This window comes from Pseudorasbora parva, chromosome 6, assembly GCF_024679245.1.
Source record: "Pseudorasbora parva isolate DD20220531a chromosome 6, ASM2467924v1, whole genome shotgun sequence".
Classification (NCBI taxonomy): Eukaryota; Metazoa; Chordata; class Actinopteri; order Cypriniformes; family Gobionidae; genus Pseudorasbora; species Pseudorasbora parva.
Window position 1 is genome coordinate 4,242,238 of NC_090177.1, and position 19,014 is coordinate 4,261,251.

Genomic DNA, 19,014 nt, shown 5'->3' on the forward strand with positions numbered 1-19,014 from the left:
TGGGGAATATCTATATAGCATAAATAAGTTGTCAGAACGGCGCCTTGCAATTGCTGAATGTCGCGCAACAACGCTCTACAGCCCTGTCGCTTCTTAATAAAAAAATGTACGTTGTTACAATGTTGCGAGAATAGTAGAAAGCAGAAATGCAACGTGCCACAAACGTTGCAACAACGTAAACGTGTTTGCTGGTGTCTCCTCAGTGCCATCACAAGCCCCTACTGGCAACTCCTAACCACTTGAGAGACCTCTCGAGCTGTCTTAAATAACTGGGAGAGTAAGAGTGATTCTTAGCTTTAAGAAATTTGATAACTTGCTTTTATACTTAAGTTTGAAAGTAGGAGTAAATTTCATGAATTCTCAGGACTTAAGACTAAAATAGCACTTTGAGAAGCTTGATAAATACGGGCCCTGATGCAAACTAGTAATAGTGATTTATCAACCAACCAACGCGTGCATGGGAATGTTAACGAGCGGGTCATCTGTCACAAATTTCACTTTAACAAGAAACCCAGGTGATGAAAATCTATGATATTTTAAAAGCCCTGGCTTGAAATCTGTTTTAGATTTTAGATTTCTACACTTTAGAAAGTGTTGACAGATTGAGTAATCTGTCATCAAAATGGCAGTTTCAACCTTTATGTTTTTGGTCTTTTTGTGTCACCAACTGGTGCTCAATGGTAAAGGTGTTGTTTTCATTTTACTGTAATGTTTCATGCAAGTTAAATACGTTTTCAACTTTTTTAACATCTTGTTTTCAGGATTTTGCTCTCCAATTGGGCGTCAGTTATACAAGTCTGGTATTAAGCAAGTACACTTGGAAAGCAAAGGTTTGTAACTCTGTGGTTTCTAACTTGCTGTCCCATATAACTTGGTTATATGGGACAACACTCGGTTGATTAACCTTGCTTGCATGAAGTATGCTGATTACAAGAAGTCTGAGAGATGTGTAGATGCTAAGTGTGCCATTCTACTTCCTCCTTTGTTTAATTGTGATTTTATGTAACACACTTGGTGCACATTGCTACCTATTTGGTTGTGCAATTTGTTTTGATCTGTATTCATTGAGAACAAGGATTATATTGTTTGTTTGGTGTGAATTGATTCCAGATCCTTGGAAGATGACAAAGTTGACTACTTAAACATCAGCTTGTTATAATGGCAATTTAGAATTAATACAATATATTAAGTAGAGAACAAATCTATTTGAACTATATTTGTATAAAACGCATCTGAATACCTTAAGCACGCTGACCCTGGAAGATGATTTGCTCTCTAGCAGGTTATGTTCAGAGAGACTGCCTTGGTATGGCTACTTGCATACCCTGAAGTGTACCTTTTTCAGAACCAGAAGTTTAGGTTATCCACTTGTTCTTAAACATACCCAGATGCGTCAACCTGCTTTCTTGAATACACCAGAATGACTACTTGTATTAATGCCTTTTTGTTTTCCAGGTGGTCCCTTGTCTTATGCGATGAAACGAAATCCAAAACAACCAGTGGTCACGAAATCTAATATGACTGTTATGCATTCTTTGAAGAATGCATCTGGGCTAACTGTCCAAAAAGGTGTTTGTCCTGATGCTATGAGGTTGACATTGACTATGGAAAGAACTTTAGCCTTTTCTCTTTTTGCCCCAATTTTCTTTAGGAATTGAGGGGATGTTGAAAGAACAAAGCTCACTCTCTGCCAAGGTTATTGGGAAGTTGCCTGAGATCAGCCAGGTCCCAGTTGAGGTGATCAGCCAAGTGCCCACTAAGGTTGCCATCAAGTTGCCTGAGTCGAGCCCTGTCCCAGTTGAGGTGATCAGCCAAGTGCACATTGAGGTTGCTGGGAAGTTGCCTGAGACCAGCCATTTGGTTGACACGAAGTTGCCTGAGACATGCCATGTCCCCACTGAGGATGAGGTTAAGTTGCCTGAGAGCAAAACTGTCCCAGTTGAGATCAGCCCTGTCCCCACTGAGGTTGAGGTGAAGTTGCCTGAGATAAGCCCTGTCCCCACTGAGGTTGCTGTGAAGTTGCCTGAGATCAGCCCCGTCCCCACTGAGGTTGAGGTGAAGTTGCCTGAGATCAGCCCTGTCCCCATTGAGGTGCCGTTGCCTGAGATCAGCCCTGTCCCCACTGAGGTTGCTGTGAAGTTGCCTGAGATCAGCCCTGTCCCCACTGAGTTTGCTGCGAAGTTGCCTGAGATCAGCCCTGTCCCCACTGAGGTTGAGGTGAAGTTGCCTGCGGTCAGCCCTGTCCCCACTGAGGTTGAGGTGAAGTTGCCTGAGAGCAGCCCTGTCCCAGTTGAGATCAGCCCTGTCCCCACTGATGTTGCCATGAAGTTGCCTGCGGTCAGCCCTGCCCCCTCTGAGGTTGCCGTGAAGTTGCCTGAGATCAGCCGCGTCCCCACTGAGGTTGAGGTGAAGTTGCCTGAGAGCAGCCCTGTCCCAGTTGAGATCAGCCCTGTCCCCACTGAGGTTGCCATGAAGTTGCCTGAGGTCAGCCCTGCCCCCACTGAGGTTGAGGTGAAGTTACCTGAGATCAGCCCTGTCCCCACTGAGGTTGCTGTGAAGTTGCCTGAGATCAGCCCTGTCCCCACTGAGGTTGAGGTGAAGTTGCCTGAGATCAGCCCTGTCCCCACTGAGGTTGCTGTGAAGTTGCCTGAGATCAGCCCCGTCCCCACTGAGGTTGAGGTGAAGTTGCCTGAGATCAGCCCTGTCCCAGATGAGATCAGCCCCGTCCCCAGTGAGGTTGAGGTGAAGTTGCCTGAGATCAGCCCCGTCCCCACTGAGGTTGAGGTGAAGTTGCCTGAGATCAGCCCTGTCCCGGATGAGATCAGCCCCGTCCCCACTGAGGTTGAGTTGAAGTTGCCTGAGATCTGCCCTGTCCCCACTGAGGTTGCCATGAAGATGCCTGAGATCAGTCCTGTCCCAACTGAGGTTGCCGTGAAGATGCCCGAGATCAGCCCTGTCCCCACTGAGGTTGCCATGAAGTTGCCTGAAAGCAGCCCTGTCCCAGTTGTGATCAGCCCTGTCCCCACTGAGGTTGAGGTGAAGTTGCCTGAGATCAGTCCTGTCCCCACTGAGGTTGCTGTGAATTTGCCTGAGGTCAGCCATGTCCCAGTTGAGGAGTCCAGTCAAGTCCCCATTGCAGTTGATGGGAAGTTGTCTAAATCATGCCATGTCCCAGCTGAGGTTGATGGCAAGTTGACCGTGTGCTTGTGCTCTAAAGTCTCTTAGATCTGTCCATCGCTCAATCTGCCGTTTTTAGATCTTTAGTCAATAAAACTATATTTTTGGAAGTGTTGCCTCTTGTTTGAATGGTGTCCTACTTGTGTTCAAAACCAGTCCAAGGAGGTGACTTCATGTCATACTAAATGTGTATTCCTTGTAATAAGGGGAATTTGCTTTTTTTTATCTTTATAAAAGTTAAACTTGACTGCTTTTACATGTTAAGGATATACAGGGGTCCTGAACAATTTCCATGCCAAAACCTTTGACCCGCAATCTGAGAGCTACAAAAATGAAAATTTTGCCTGCATGTTACATGTTCAGAGTCCTGCATGACTACTTGATTACCTGTGTGCAAGTTATTCTGGAACTGTAAAGAAATCACTCCCTTTAAAAGTAATTGTTACTGTTCTGATTACTTAATTTGCACAAGTTTCCTCTGCAAATACTCTTAAACTAAACTGATTTGTGCTCTTGAGAGGGTTGAAACTTTTAATAGGTTTTTCTATTTAGGAACTTTAATGTAGCTGATTACAGAGTATCTGATTTCTTGAATTCAATGAGTTATTTACTTTCAGTCATTTAGCAGATGCTTTTATCCAAAGTGACTTCCAAAAGAGAAGGGCAATAGAAGCAACTAAACAAACAAGGGCAACAGCATGAAAGTGCTGTAAGAAGTCTCAGTTAATTGAATCATCATCTTGCAGTTGATGGAGATTTGTGGGATGCACATCCAGGGCTTGAAGCTCCTGTTCCACCACATCCCAAAGATGCTCTATTGGGTCGAGATCTGGAGACTCTGGGGGCCATTTTAGTACAGTGAACTCATTATCATGTTCAAGAATCCAATTTGAAATGATTCAAGCTTTGTGACATGTTTATGGGGCCTAAAGTGTGCCAAGAAAATACCCCCACACCATTACACCACCACCACCAGCCTGCACAGTGGTAACAAGGCATGATGGATCCATGTTCTCATTCTGTTTGCGCCAAATTCTGACTCTCCCATCTGAATGTCTCAACAGAAATCGAGACTCATCAAACCAGGCAACATTTTTCCAATCTTCAACTGTCCAATTTTGGTGAGCTTGTGCAAATCTGCTATTATAGCCAATCCATCTCAAGGTTGTGTGTGTTGTGGCTTCACAAATGCTTGGCTGCATACCTCGGTTGTAACGAGTGGTTATTTTAGTCAAAGTTGCTCTTCTATCAGCTTGAATCAGTCGGCCCATTCTCCTCTGACCTTGAGCATCAACAAGGCATTTTCATCCACAGGACTGCCACATACTGGATGTTTTTCCCTTTTCACACCATTCTTTGTAAACCCTAGAAATGGTTGTGCGTAACAATCCCAGTAACTGAGCAGATTGTGAAATAATCAGACCGGCCCGTCTGGCACCAACAACCATGCCGCGCTCAAAATTGCTTAAATCACCTTTCAGTTCAGGAGATTGTCTTGACCAGGACCACACCCCTAAATGCATTGAAGCAACTGCCATGTGATTGGTTGATTAGATAATTGCATTAATGAGAAATTGAACAGGGGTTCATAGCTATCAAAATCCAGTGTTCGGCACTTTGCGGACGTGAGTTTTTGTTGTAGATGTCTGTCTTTAATTGTTGTGTATTGTGCAAATTAATTGAGATTTCTTACAGCTCTTACAGGTTTTTGGCCTTGTCTGTTCCGTTGCTTCTATTACTCTCCCCTTTTTTGTAAGTCGCTTTGGATAAAAGCGTCTGCTAAATGATTAAATGTAAATGTAAATGGGGTTCCTAATAATCCTTTAGGTGAGTGTATAGCTAATGTTAGTCACAAGGTAGGCTACACAGTGACTGTGATGTACTCTGAAATACAAGCATTCAAAAACATCATACTTCAGTTCTCAAAAATATAAATATATATTTTTTACAGCATGAATAGAAGCCTTGTCAAATGACTATCATTTTAACTTATATGGTGGAGAAGGTGACATATCTACAGTTGTATTTTGTAATACAAAATACTATTAACCTTTGTCATTTGACACACTATTTAGTTTTGTATGATACGTGAAGTTTCCTGTTGTTACTGTACTAGCATCTTGCATTATCTAGACAATGCGGTCTCTTTAAGAAACTTTCAATTTAATCAGAAATTGTTTAGACAGTCAATAAGTGGATAAAATCATTACTTACTGCTTGCAGGAATATAGTTGGAATTGTTGGAATTGCCCCTTTCTTCAGTTTTAGACACTGAGCAAAACTTGCTTGATATTGTCCCAGGTTAGAAAAACTGTCGTCTGTGAAATGGGCCATGCAAATGAATGATTTTGAATTCAATTGTTCCAGTATCCGATAATAATAATAATAATAATAATAATAATAATAATTCATTACATTTATATAGCGCTTTTCTAGGCACTCAAAGCGCTTTACATAGAAGGGTGAATCTCCTCAACCACCACCAATGTGCTGCACCCACCTGGATGATGCGACGGCCGCCATATTGCACCAGACCGCTCACTACACATACATACACACATAATAAGTGAACGGTTTTTAAATTATTTATTTATTTATTTATTTATTTGTTTATTTATTTATTTAAGGGTAGCCCCTTGAGATGATCCATCTCTTTTTCGAGGGGGTCCTGAGGCACAAAGATAGCTGTTACATGTACAACTTCTCTCCATGCGAAATGTGTTTTCGTTGGTTTCACCTGCCTCGCAGGTGCTTACCACTAAAAGTATCAGTCAAATGATGTTGTGTGCGCGACTAGCTGAGACTTACTTTGAAAAAATATATTTTTCTTTTTACAATCTAGTTGATGAAACACTGCATTCTTTTGGTAACAATGTGACACAGCTGTACCAGATAGTGTGATCTGGGCTTTGAACTACTTGAATTACTATTTTGGATAATGTAATGCATTAAATTACTGTTACTAAAAAGTAATCAAATTTAACCACTTGCAGGAACTTAAAGTTTAATCTGCCGTTAACATAATGAAACATTCTCTACCCAGCTTTTGCTGCACCTCCTGTCATGGCAATCCATATACAGTATTATTGTGAACAGGGCTTGACATTAACGCCTGCCAAATGTAGATTAATTTCAGCGGTGTAACAGTCACTCCCACTAGCCACTCCAGCGGAAGGAGGACTGGCAGAAGTATTAAATATAGATATTTTTCTTACACAAAAACATTGCTTCAGAAGGCCTTTATTAACCCCCAGAGCTTTGTGGATTACTTTCAAAATGGATGAATGATCTGTTTTGGGCTTCAAATTATGGGCTGCCATTTACTGCCATTATAATACATGAATTAGCCAGGACATTATTTTTTATATAACTCCTATTGTATATTGTATAGTGATATACACCTAGAATGGCTTAAGGGTGAGTAAATCATGGGCTAATTAAAATTTTTGGGCAAACTATCCCTAGACTGCATTAAAAAGGATCTTTACAGACAGTATCAAGGCTAAATATTTGATACTGTTATGTAGTGTTATTTTGTCTTGTAGTTGGATCTGTACAGTGGTTATTTATATTTAAAAGGATTGTAAAGCTAAAGTAAATTTTAGAACACCATAGTCAACTTTAATAACATAAAACATAAATTACCAACAGTGAAAATTGTGGCAGTGAAAATGCTGAGTGGATAGTAACTTTAGAAAACTACTAGTGACAGTGGCTGGTGAGCAAAAAAATAAAACGTTAATGTCAAGCCCTGATCTCCCTATTAAAAAAATCCAAAACAAAACAAAAAAAAAAACGCACACACACGCACGCGCGCACGCACACACACACACACAAACGCCACACCTAAAGTATTATTAGGAACACCTGTTCAATTTCTCATTAATGCAATTATCTAATCAACCAATCACATGGCAGTTGCTTCAATGCATTTAGGGGTGTGGTCCTGGTCAAGACAATGTCCTGAACTCCAAACTGAATGTCAGAATGGGAAAGAAAGGTGATTTAAGCAATTTTGAGCGTGGCATGGTTGTTGGTGCCAGACGGGCCGGTCTGAGAATTTCACAATCCGCTCAGTTACTGGGATTTTCGTGCACAACAATTTCTAAGGTTTACAAAGAATGGTGTGAAAAGGGAACAACATCCAGTATGCAGCAGTCCTGTGGGCGAAAATGCCTTGTTGATGCTCGAGGTCAGAGGAGAATGGGCCGACTGATTCAAGCTGATAGAAGAGCAACTTTCACTGAAATAACCACTCGTTACAACCGAGGTAAGCAGCAAACACAGTCACCAGATCTCAACCCAATAGAGCATCTTTGGGCTGTGGTGGAACGGGAGCTTTGTGCCCTGGATGTGCATCCCACAAATCTCCATCAACTGCAAGATGCTCTCCTATCAATATGGGCCAACATTTCTAAAGAATGCTTTCAGCACCTTGTTGAATCAATGCCACGTAGAATTAAGGCAGTTCTGAAGGTGAAAGGGGGTCAAACACAGTAATATATATATGTATATATATACATATACACACACACACTCACCTAAATGATTATTAGGAATATATATATATATATATATATATATATATATATATATATATATATATATATATGTATATAATACACTGATTAGGCATAACATTAGAAGTTAATAACACTGATGATCTCTTCATCACGGCTCCTGTTAGTGGGTTGAATATATTAGGCCGCAAGTGAACATTTTGTCCTCAGAGTTGATGTGTTAGAAGCAGGAGAAATGGGCAAGCGTAAGGATTTGAGCGAGTTTGACAAGGGCCAGATTGTGACGGCTAGACGACTGGGTCAGAGCATCTCCAAAACTGCAGCTCTTGTGGGCTGTTCCCGGTCTGCAGAGGTCAGTATCTATCAAAAGTGCTCCAAGGAAGGAACAGTGGAGAACCGGCCACAGGGTCATGGGCGGCCAAGGCTTATTGATGCACGTGAGGAGCGAAGGCTGGCCCGTGTGGTCCGATCAAACAGACGAGCTACTGGAGCTCAAACTGCTTCAGAAGTTAATGCTAACTTGAAAGGTGTCAAAGAGCATCGCAGTTTGTTGCATATGGGGCGGCATAGCCGCTGAACCCTAACAGTACATCCAGAAATTATTAACTTTTTTCCAAATTTTATGTTACAGCCTTATTCAAAAATGGATTCAATTTCTATGTTTTCAAGCAATATCAGTAATGACATTTTTCTCGCTCCTTGCCTGCTGCCCTATTAAAAAGATATTAAGATGTATTGTAATTGTTTATCCACTTCCTGTAACAATAAAGCAAGTGTTACATACTGTATACTGTATAATCTTTATATATATGTATATATATATATATATATATATATATATATATATATATATATATATATATATATATATATATATATATATATATATATAAAATAGCATGTAATCCAATCCAATGACCACCCCTGAAACCCTGGCTTTTCGTCTTGGTTTATCGTTTACTCACTTTTGTGTTCTCAAGCAATTGTTAAATAAATTATGATACATTTCGAGTACTGATATGTCTGGCCTTTTCAATGAACACAAGGTCGTGCAATAATATTAACTTAATCAAGATATTTGAATAAAATCTGCAAATTCATATGAAAAACCAAATACACCTGAGATTATTTATCACAGCTTGAAGATCTAGCATCTTTCAAATCATATCAGATGTATTAAGCAAGGTATGAAGAAATGACCTCTGGTCTGGTTAAATGAAAAAATCATATAATCTGACATGTTTATAGAGATATTGCCCTCTTTTCTCCTAGAAACCAAATGAAGTTGAAACCACATTCAAAGTTGAAACCTCTTTTTGAAAAGTAACTTTTCAACCAATCAATGAGTGAGTGGGAATGTTAATGAGCAGGTCTCACTAATTTCTCTTTAACAAGAAACCCAGGTGATGTAAATCTGTGATATTTTAAAAGCCATGGCTTGAAGCCTGTTTTAGAATGCGGAGACAGATCATTTTTAATCTGTATCCAAAATGGGGGTTTCAGTCTTTATGATGTTGTTCTTTTTGTGTCACCAACTGGTGCTCAATGGTGAAGTTGTTGCTCCTTAGTGTAATGTTATGTAATATAACTTTGACTCTTCTTTTTAACATTATGTTTTGTTTTCAGGATTTGCATCTCCAATTGGGCGTCGGTTATACCAGACTGATATTGAGCAAGTACGTTTGGAAGGCAAAGGTTTGTAACTCTTGTGGTCAACATTTATGCCTCTTTGTTTACACTATGCATGGTTAACTTTAATGAGGCCTGATGACTTGTATTAAAGTTATGAGTGACTTTCTTTGTTTTCCAGATAGCTCCTTGCCTCTTCCTTGTGTAAACAAACAAAATCCAACACCACAAGTGGTAGTGAAGTGTAATATGGCTGTTGTGCTCTCTTTGATGAATGCATCTGCGCTAACTGTCCAAAAAGGTGAGTCTCTGTTGATGCTATGAGTTTGAATTTGGCTTTGAGGAAAGATAACAGCAGTTTTTTTTTATTGCACCAACTCTCTTAAGTCATTGATGGGAGGATGACAGAATCCAGTCCAGTGCCAGCTGAGGCTGATGGGAAGTTGATAGAATCCAGCCCTGTCCCAACTGAGGTTGATGGCAAGTTGACAGAATCCAGTCCTGTCCCAACTGAGGTTGCTGGCAAGTTGACAGAATCCAGTCCTGTCCCAACTGAGGTTGCTGGCAAGTTGACAGAATCCAGTCCTGTCCCAACTGAGGTTGCTGGCAAGTTGACAGAATCCCGTCCTGCCCCAACTGAGGTTGCTGGCAAGTTGACAGAATCCCGTCCTGTCCCAACTGTGGTTGCTGGCAAGTTGACAGAATCCAGACCTGTCCCAACTGAGGTTGCTGGCAAGTTGACAGAATCCAGACCTGTGCCAGCTGAGGTTGCTGGCAAGTTGACAGAATCCAGACCTGTGCCAGCTGAGGTTGCTGGCAAGTTGACAGAATCCAGTCCTGTCCCAACTGAGGTTGCTGGCAAGTTGACAGAATCCAACTCTGTGCCAGCTGAGGTTGAGGGCACATTGACAGAATCCAGCCCTGTGCCAACTGAGGTTGATGGCAAGTTGACAGAATCCAGCCCTGTGCCAGCTGAGGTTGATGGCAAGTTGACAGAATCCAGCCCTGCCCCAACTGAGGTTGCTGGCAATTTGACAGAATCCAGCCCTAAGCCAGCTGAGGTTGATGGGAAGGTGACAGAATCCAACTCTGTGCCAGCTGAGGTTGAGGGCACATTGACAGAATCCAGCCCTGTCCCAACTGAGGTTGCTGGCAAGTTGACAGAATCCAGCCCTGTGCCAGCTGAGGTTGATGGGAAGGTGACAGAATCCAACTCTGTGCCAGCTGAGGTTGAGGGCACATTGACAGAATCCAGCCCTGTCCCAACTGAGGTTGCTGGCAAGTTGACAGAATCCAGCCCTGTCCCAACTGAGGTTGCTGGCAAGTTGACAGAATCCAGCCCTGTGCCAGCTGAGGTTGATGGGAAGGTGACAGAATCCAACTCTGTGCCAGCTGAGGTTGAGGGCACATTGACAGAATCCAGCCCTGTCCCAACTGAGGTTGCTGGCAAGTTGACAGAATCCAGCCCTGTCCCAACTGAGGTTGCTGGCAAGTTGACAGAATCCAGTCCTGTGCCAGCTGAGGTTGATGGGAAGGTGACAGAATCCAACTCTGTGCCAGCTGAGGTTGAGGGCACATTGACAGAATCCAGCCCTGTCCCAACTGAGGTTGCTGGCAAGTTGACAGAATCCAGCCCTGTGCCAGCTGAGGTTGATGGGAAGTCGACAGAATCCAGCCCTGTGCCAGCTGAGGTCGCTGGCAAGTTGACCAAATCCAGACCTGTGCCATCTGAGGTTGATGGGAATGTGACAGAATCCAGCCCTGTGCCAACTGAGGTTGATGGGAAGTTGACAGAATCCAGCCCTGTCCCAACTGAGGTTGCTGGCAAGTTGACAGAATCCAACTCCGTGCCAGCTGAGGTTGATGGCAAGTTGACGGAATCCATCCATGTCCCCACTCAGTGCAGCTGTGTACCAGTTGAGGTTGATGGGAAGTTGCCAGAATCCAGCCATGACCCCACTGAGGAGTCCAGACCTGTGCCTCCTGAGGTTGCTGACAAGTTGACAGAATCCAGCAGTGTCCCGATTGAGGAGTCAGGCCCTGTGCCAACTGAGGTTGCTGGCAAGTTGAGAGAACCTAGCCCAGTCCCCACTGAGGTTGCTGGCAAGTTGAGAGAATCCAGCCCTGTGCCAACTGAGGATGCTGGGAAGTTGACAGAATCCAGCAATGTCTCCACTGAGGAGTCCAGACCTGTGCCAGCTGAGGTTGATGGGAAGGTGACAGAATCCAGCCCTGTGTCAGTTGAGGTTGCTGGGAAGTTGACAGAATCCAGCAATGTCTCCACTGAGGAGTCCAGACATGTGACAGCTGAGGTTGATGGGAAGGTGACAGAATCCAGACCTGTGCCAACTGAGGCTGATGGCAAGTTGACAGAATCCAGACCTGTGCCAACTGAGGCTGATGGGAAGGTGACCGAATCCAGCAGTGTCCCAATTGAGGAGTCCAGCCCTGTGCCAACTGGGGTTGCTGGGAATTTGACAGAATCCAGCCCTGTGCCAACTGAGGTTGCTGGCAAGTTGACAGAATCCAGCAATGTCCCCATTGAGGAGTCCAGCCCTGTGCCGACTGAGGTTGCTGGGAAGTTGACAGAATCCAGACCTGTGCCAACTGAGGCTGATGGGAAGGTGACAGAATCCAGACCTGTGCCAACTGAGGTTGCTGGCAAGTTGACAGAATCCAGCAATGTCCCCATTGAGGAGTCCAGACCTGTGCCAACTGAGGTTGCTGTCAAGTTGACAGAATCCAGCAATGTCCCCATTGAGGAGTCCAGACCTGTGCCAACTGAGGTTGCTGGGAAGTTGGCAGAATCCAGCAATGTCCCCATTGAGGAGTCCAGCCCTGTGCCAACTGAGGTTGCTGGGAATTTGACAGAATCCAGCCCTGTGCCAACTGAGGTTGCTGGCAAGTTGACAGAATCCAGCAATGTCCCCATTGAGGAGTCCAGACCTGTGCCAACTGAGGTTGCTGGCAAGTTGACAGAATCCAGCAATGTCCCCATTGAGGAGTCCAGACCTGTGCCAACTGAGGTTGCTGGCAAGTTGACAGAATCCAGCAATGTCCCCATTGAGGAGTCCAGACCTGTGCCAACTGAGGTTGCTGGCAAGTTGACAGAATCCAGCAATGTCCCCATTGAGGAGTCCAGCCCTGTGCCAACTGAGGTTGCTGGCAAGTTGACAGAATCCAGCAGTGTCCCCATTGAGGAGTCCAGCCCTGTGCCAACTGAGGTTGCTGGCAAGTTGACAGAATCCAGCAGTGTCCCCATTGAGGAGTCCAGCCCTGTGCCAACTGAGGTTGCTGGGAAGTTGGCAGAATCCAGCAGTGTCCGCATTGAGGAGTCCAGACCTGTCCCCACTGAGGTTGCTGGCAAGGTGACCGAATCCAGCCCTCTGCCAACTGAGGGTTCTGGGAATTTGATAGAAGCCAGTGTCCCCATTGAGGAGTCCAGACCTGTCCCCACTGAGGTTGCTGGGAAGGTGACCGAATCCAGCCCTGTGCCAACTGAGGTTGCTGGCAAGTTGACAGAATCCGGGCCTGTGCCAGTTGAGGTTGACGGGAAGTTGACAGAATCCAGCAATGTCCCCATTGAGGAGTCCAGCCCTGTGCCAATTAAGGCTGATGGCAAGTTGACAGAATCCAGCAATGTCCCCATTGAGGAGTCCAGACTTGTGCCAACTGAGGTTGATGACAAGTTGACAGAATCCATCCCTGTCCCCACTGAGGTTGCTGGGAAGTTGACAGAATCCAGCTCTGTGTCTGCTTAAGTATCCACCCACGCACCTGTTGAGGTTTGCCAGTAGTTAACGGAATGCTTGTGTGTTGTAAACCTGTTCATCTCAATCTGAGATCTTGTCTTTTTTTTTTTAGTTAATAAATTTTTTATATAACTGCTTTTGCATAATGTGTCAATCTTTCACTTGATTGCCAATGTGATATTGATGAAATGCAAGTTCTCTTTAGAAGAGATTATACCTATTGGTGCATTAACACGAAAGGATGTTTTCATTTAAAAAAAAAAATTGCAAGGGAAATGCAAGGCTCTTTTTGCATGCGAGTGTTTAAGGCAACTTAACTTTCAAAAGGCAAGTCTCTAAACCACAATGCTCATTTGAGACCTGCATCAGTACTTGACAACCAAAACAAGGATGATTGGACCACTGTAAATTCTGCCAGAAGCTATTTTAGTCTAAAGTTTTAAATCTTGATATTTGGCTTGCACAAGAGCCACTTTGCTTCAGGTCTTTAACTCCCCAGAGCCATGTGAAGCACTTTTATGGACTTGATGAGACAATTCACTACAATTATAAGGCTTTGATTATTTAGGACTTTTTACATATAAAACTATTCAAAAGAATGTACACCTAGGATGATTTGAGGCTGAGTAAATCATGGACTGAATTTGGGTGAACTAGCCTATTCTATACACAAATAAAACATTTGTGTTACAGCTGCCTCCGTGTCTAAGAAAAATGTAATCAGTGATTTGATGTTATTGAACTCTGAAACTAGAACAACTTTTTATTTGAATGTGTTCTTGGCCACATCAAACTGTAACTGGCTTGATGGCATGTCCAAGGCTTACGTTAAAGATTGTTGCTATATGACTGAACATTTTAGAGAGCTTTGTCATAAAGTTAAATGCACTCGTGTCAGACAAACTGTCCCACTTCTCTGATCTTATGATGAATATTTCCTAATTTAGCAATAAGCCTGTTATAATAAAAATAGTACATTTTAAAATATTACTCTGCATTTTACTAATATTTGGGACCCGAAAGATACAATATACTTTGCAATATAAGTGAAATTATGTATGGAAAGAATTTCAAGGGCAAAAAACGATACAGTAAAATGGCTAAAACGTACTTAAATGTTTATCACTTTAGGCAGTGGTTTATTTAACTTTAAAGGGTTTCCTATAAAATTACACCAACATTTTGTATTTAGAGACCACTGTATGTGGGTATATGGGAAGCATTTCAATTTGGGTAGGCCAAATCCAGGTGGAAATGGTAGTAATTTAGTGTTACTAATGCCAAAATAATGCTGTAGGCAGGCCACGACAAGTTTATTTATATAGCACATTTCTTACACAATGCCAATTCAAAGTGCTTAACATAGAAATTAATTAAAATAGTGGTAAAATATGCATGAGAAAAAAGAACACCATGTCTGAAACACCATGAATGAAAATAAAAACAAGGATTTTTAAAATAGTAAAGAGATAAAAAAAAAAATTAGAATTAGAACGGTGGGAAATAGATCCCCATCTGCCTGATTTTAAATTCTAGATACCCCGGTCTGAGATGAAAGAGGTGGAGCAGGTTCACAATGTCTCCTGGACCTTACAATAGACGGTAAAATAAATGGACACAGTGACCCCCATAGACCTTAAAGGGTTACTTCAACGATTAGCATATGGCTTTGTATCAGTAGAAACCCTGGAGTATAATCAAATGATTGTTCAAATACAGATTTATCGTTCCAGTGCTGAAGTACCCATTTAACGGGGGAAAGTGAAGTCAAACAGAAGCACTCACTTCCTGATGGCGGAGCAAACTGCGCAGGCTCAGACGACGTAGATGTGACGTGAGCAAACTCTGACAGCTGTAAGTCTTCTAGTAGTTGTGCAAAAGGAAATCTGAATCACCGAATCTGGCAGAGACTGAAAGAGTGAGCAGGATCAACTTTAGTTACATTTTCTGATTAATTATTTTGTCACTTTGCATAATATTTATTTATTTTAAAATGTAACGCTAGTACATGCCTGCAAGATTCTACTCCTCCTCCTCCCCTTTCTTGAGTCCGCTTCTTTACACACTGCTACCACAAGCAAAATGAAGCGAAGCACACTGCTCTCCTTTTCCAATCCCTTCCAGTCACAGCCCTAACCAAAAATCACAATCAACAGATGCATAAGAAGCATTACCATACTTTTATATATGAAAAGCTCAAGGGAAAGCTGATTTCTCAATTCATCACCCCTTTAATGTTTAAGTTTACATCACCGAAATCAACAAACATGAGCTGCATTTTATTGCGCAACAGCCAATTTCAGAATCAAGGACTGTAATAGGAGAGCGAGTGGCATAAGCACTGATAATTAAGTTTCTTTACTTTTAATGATGATGATTGTGTATTGAGCTTCAGCAACTTTAATTTGCAGCAGTTTGCTGAAGAGATATTCAACTGCTCATCTGTGGTGATGCATGCTGCAGTAGCGCTGTCATATCGAACTATAACATCGTTTGATTTGTGCGGTGAGAATTTTGATGTTGCAGAGAATACATTTTGGGAGCATATGGAGTGATTTCGAGCCTTGATAATGTGTTTGTAATGCTTTACACAAAGAGGCTGCATAGCTGGCCTGAATGGTTGTAACCAAGTGTAAGCAAAACTCACGTATCTGATATTTCACAGGGGTTTATTATCAGCGTCGTTGATCTCACAAACACATGGTGCAGTTTGCAAAACACTCCACTAACAACTGCGTTTTTGAACAGAAAAAAAACAGTGCAAAGAGCAACAGAAATATTAAACGCATACATGTAATGTTCTCAGCTCACGCTCCATCCATGGACTGCCCACTCATCGCAAGTAAGAGAGTGCGTACGTTATGCCTTAAAGGAACAGTAGCTCCTTAAAAATAAAATTAAAATTATAATTATGAATGAAAAATTAAGAATAGCTAATTCTACTTACTTTATCGGTTATCAATCGGGAGCTACCGGGACAGTGATAAAGATCTACTAGTGATCGACGGGTTGGCGACCACTGCATTAGGTGATAGTGCTAGGTAGATCTGGGTATCGTCAGTAAAGCTGTGGTAAGCAATTGTGTTATTTTTCATTATTTGGCTCAGTGGCAGCATATACAGGTTGAATAGGAGTGGTGCAAGAATTGACCCTTGTGGGACTCCGCATGTCATGGACTTATGGTCATCTATAATCACCTCTCCCTTCTAAGTATGACCTGAACCATTTGAGGACCATCCCAGAAAGCCCGACCCAGTTTTCCAGCCTGTCTAGAAGTATGTTGCGGTCAACAGTGTCGAATGCAGCACTGAGGTCCAGTTGAACCAGAATTGACGTTTTGCTTGTATCAGTATTTAAGCGAATATCATTTATAATCTTTATGAGGGTTGTTTCTGTGATGTGGACGGAAACCAGATTCAAAATTGTCAAATTATCCGTTTGAGTTTTAGAATTTGTTCAGCTGATTGAAAACAACTTTTACAACGATCTTGCCTATGAAGGGGAGATTTGAGATTGGTCCGTAGTTGCTCAGTATGGAGTTATCCAGATTTCTCTTTTTCAGAAGAGGCTTAACTATTGCAGTTTTAAGGGCGGTTGGAAAAGTCCCATCGAGAAGTGAGGAGTTTACCACTTCTAGGAGATCTGCTTCTAAACAGTTAAACACACTTTTGAAAAAAATAAGTGGGCAGTGTGCCAAGGGTGCAGGTTGATGTTTTAATGTGCTAAACCATTTGTTCTAAAGTTTAACAGTTAATTCCTTTGAAATCAGACACAGTAACTTTCTGATGTTGTGGTCTGATCTGGCTGACCCCAGACCAACTGTGCTGATCACCTTTCTGATATTATTAAAACATTTTTGGAGAAGAAGGAAACAAACTCACTGCATTTGCTGTCAGAGCATTTCACTAGGAGTGTGACTCGGGGGGGGGGGGGGGGGGGGGTTGTTAGTCTCTCTACAGTAGCAAAAAGAGTGCGCGTGTTGTTTATGTTTCTGTTTATAATATTTGAGAAGAAGGTCTGTCTAGCTTTGTCTAGTTCCACATTGAAAGCATGAAGGCTGTCTTTATAGATGTTATAATGGACTACAAGTTTTGTCTTCTGCCACATTTGTTCAGATTTCCTGCATTGTCTTTTCATTATTTGAACTGCTGTTGAGTTTCTCTAAGGTGCCTTTTGTTTGCCACTCTTTTTCCTGATTTTCAGAGGAGCAATATCATCAATTACACTCTTAACTGTTGAGTTAAAAGAGTCAAGGAGAAAACCAACAGTGCCTGCAGATGCTTGGTGTTATGCTTGGTGTTAGAGATATTCATAAACAGCACATGCTCCCATTTAAGCATCTCTTTTTGACAGAGAAAGATGGCTTAAATGGCAGGAGATAGATATATCAAAGAAAATACAGAAATGATCAGACAGTGCCACATCCTTAATAATAATCCATGAAATGTTTAGACCCTTACTAATAAGTACATCTAGTGTGTCCTCGATTGTGTACAGGTCCATGTACATGCTGTGTCAAATCAAAAGTGTTAAGAACAGTCATGAGCTCTTTTGTTTTACTGGATTCAATACTGTCTATGTGAATGTTAAAATCCCCAGCAATAGCAAAACAGTAAAACTGAGGAAATTATTGATAACAGTTCTGTAAAGTCCTCAATAAAGGCTGGAGAGTATTTCGGAGGACTGTAAATAACAATAAGCAGGATGCGTGGAGAACCTTTTCAACACAATACCGAGATATTTAAGAGACAAATAGTCACCAAATGATACTTGCTTACATTTATAGACATCTTTAAAAAGAGCAGCAACACCTCCACCTCTCCCAATAGCCCTGCAGACACTCATAAAAGTAAAGTTAGGAGGGGCTGCTTCATTGAGGACTGTTGCACTGTGATTTTTTTTCTAGCTTTTCTAGATTTTTAGGGGAAAAAAATCTAGATTTTTTTTGGCTTTCTGTTTGTGGTTATTAAGTCATTGACTAGAAATGATTTGTTCTTAAGTAAACGGATGTTACGGATGGGCTTGATGCTTTTTGGTTGATATCCGGGGGCTCGCAATTGAGTGTGATAGTCTGGTTTCAGCATAAACCAGCTCCTCCTTTTTCTCTGAGAAGTTCAGAAGCAGAGATGCTGGAGAGAGGAATAACATGTCTGGTGAGCAGGGCTGTTGCTCTGGTGTTATTGGAAGCTGAAATATGTTGTCCTGGCTTCGTTGGCCATTTTCCATAAAGTCATTCTTGGGTGCTGAATCTTGGAGCAGTTCTAATCCGTCACAGTCAGTCTGTGGTGAGCTCTGTGGGCAGGGCTCAGCTGGGAGTGTGTCTGTGAGCAATTGTTGTTGTGGCTGCATGGTGTTATCATTGTCCTTGTGGGTTGTGTCAACCGCATGTCCATGCAGGTGCTAAAATTAAGTCCTGGGGTCATCCATACTTTGTGCAGGTGTATGTGTGCCATCCAGGTTGAGTGGGTTGGCACACAGCTGAAGGATAAAGGGAAAAATAAATATTGTCCTTTAGTACTCTTGCACCAAGTTTGATGTAAACAGTTGTCTCTGACTCCAGAAGAGATTAAAGTTGTCGATGAATTCGCTTCCTTCATGTTGCAGGTTTTTGCAGAAATGAGGCCAGAGACATTTCAAATTTAAAGTATATACTTGATTGCAGCGTCTTTTATAAGTAAATGAGATATTTCAAACCAACAAAGACTAACAAAGTTTTACTGTAAATTGAGAAAATTTCAATGTTTCCACATGGTAACGCTGTACCACTTTGGAAAAATTGGTATGTTGCCATTTGGCAATGCTGTACCACAGTGGAATTGTAGAAATATATTTTACCCCACTGGGATTTTTTATAGATACATTAACTATATGAGTGCAGTTATTTAAATTGTTTATTGTAGTTTAGTTGTGTTTATGTTTAAGTAACACAATTATTT

The 19,014-nt window shown here is 42.0% G+C and overlaps 2 protein-coding genes across 3 annotated transcripts; both read left to right on the forward strand.

Annotated features, from left to right (window-relative positions):
- The first annotated feature begins 552 nt into the window (after positions 1-552).
- LOC137078277 (uncharacterized) lies at positions 553-3,287 on the forward strand. Of its 2 annotated transcripts, XM_067445440.1 has the most exons (5): positions 553-680; positions 762-830; positions 1,456-1,569; positions 1,652-1,965; positions 2,008-3,287. In XM_067445440.1, exons 1-5 carry the CDS (start codon positions 623-625, stop codon positions 3,223-3,225), a joined length of 1,773 nt encoding a protein of 590 aa, XP_067301541.1. In that variant the 5' UTR covers positions 553-622; the 3' UTR covers positions 3,226-3,287. The 2 variants fall into 2 exon arrangements, with proteins under 2 accessions (XP_067301541.1, XP_067301540.1); XM_067445439.1 differs by having other exon boundaries at positions 1,652-3,287.
- Positions 3,288-9,158: 5,871 nt separating this feature from the next.
- Positions 9,159-13,224, forward strand: LOC137078278 (uncharacterized). The gene is made up of 4 exons (XM_067445441.1): positions 9,159-9,245; positions 9,324-9,392; positions 9,508-9,627; positions 9,714-13,224. The coding sequence occupies exons 1-4, from the start codon at positions 9,188-9,190 to the stop codon at positions 13,085-13,087; spliced, it is 3,621 nt and encodes a 1,206-aa protein (XP_067301542.1). The 5' UTR covers positions 9,159-9,187; the 3' UTR covers positions 13,088-13,224.
- The last annotated feature ends 5,790 nt before the right edge of the window (positions 13,225-19,014 follow it).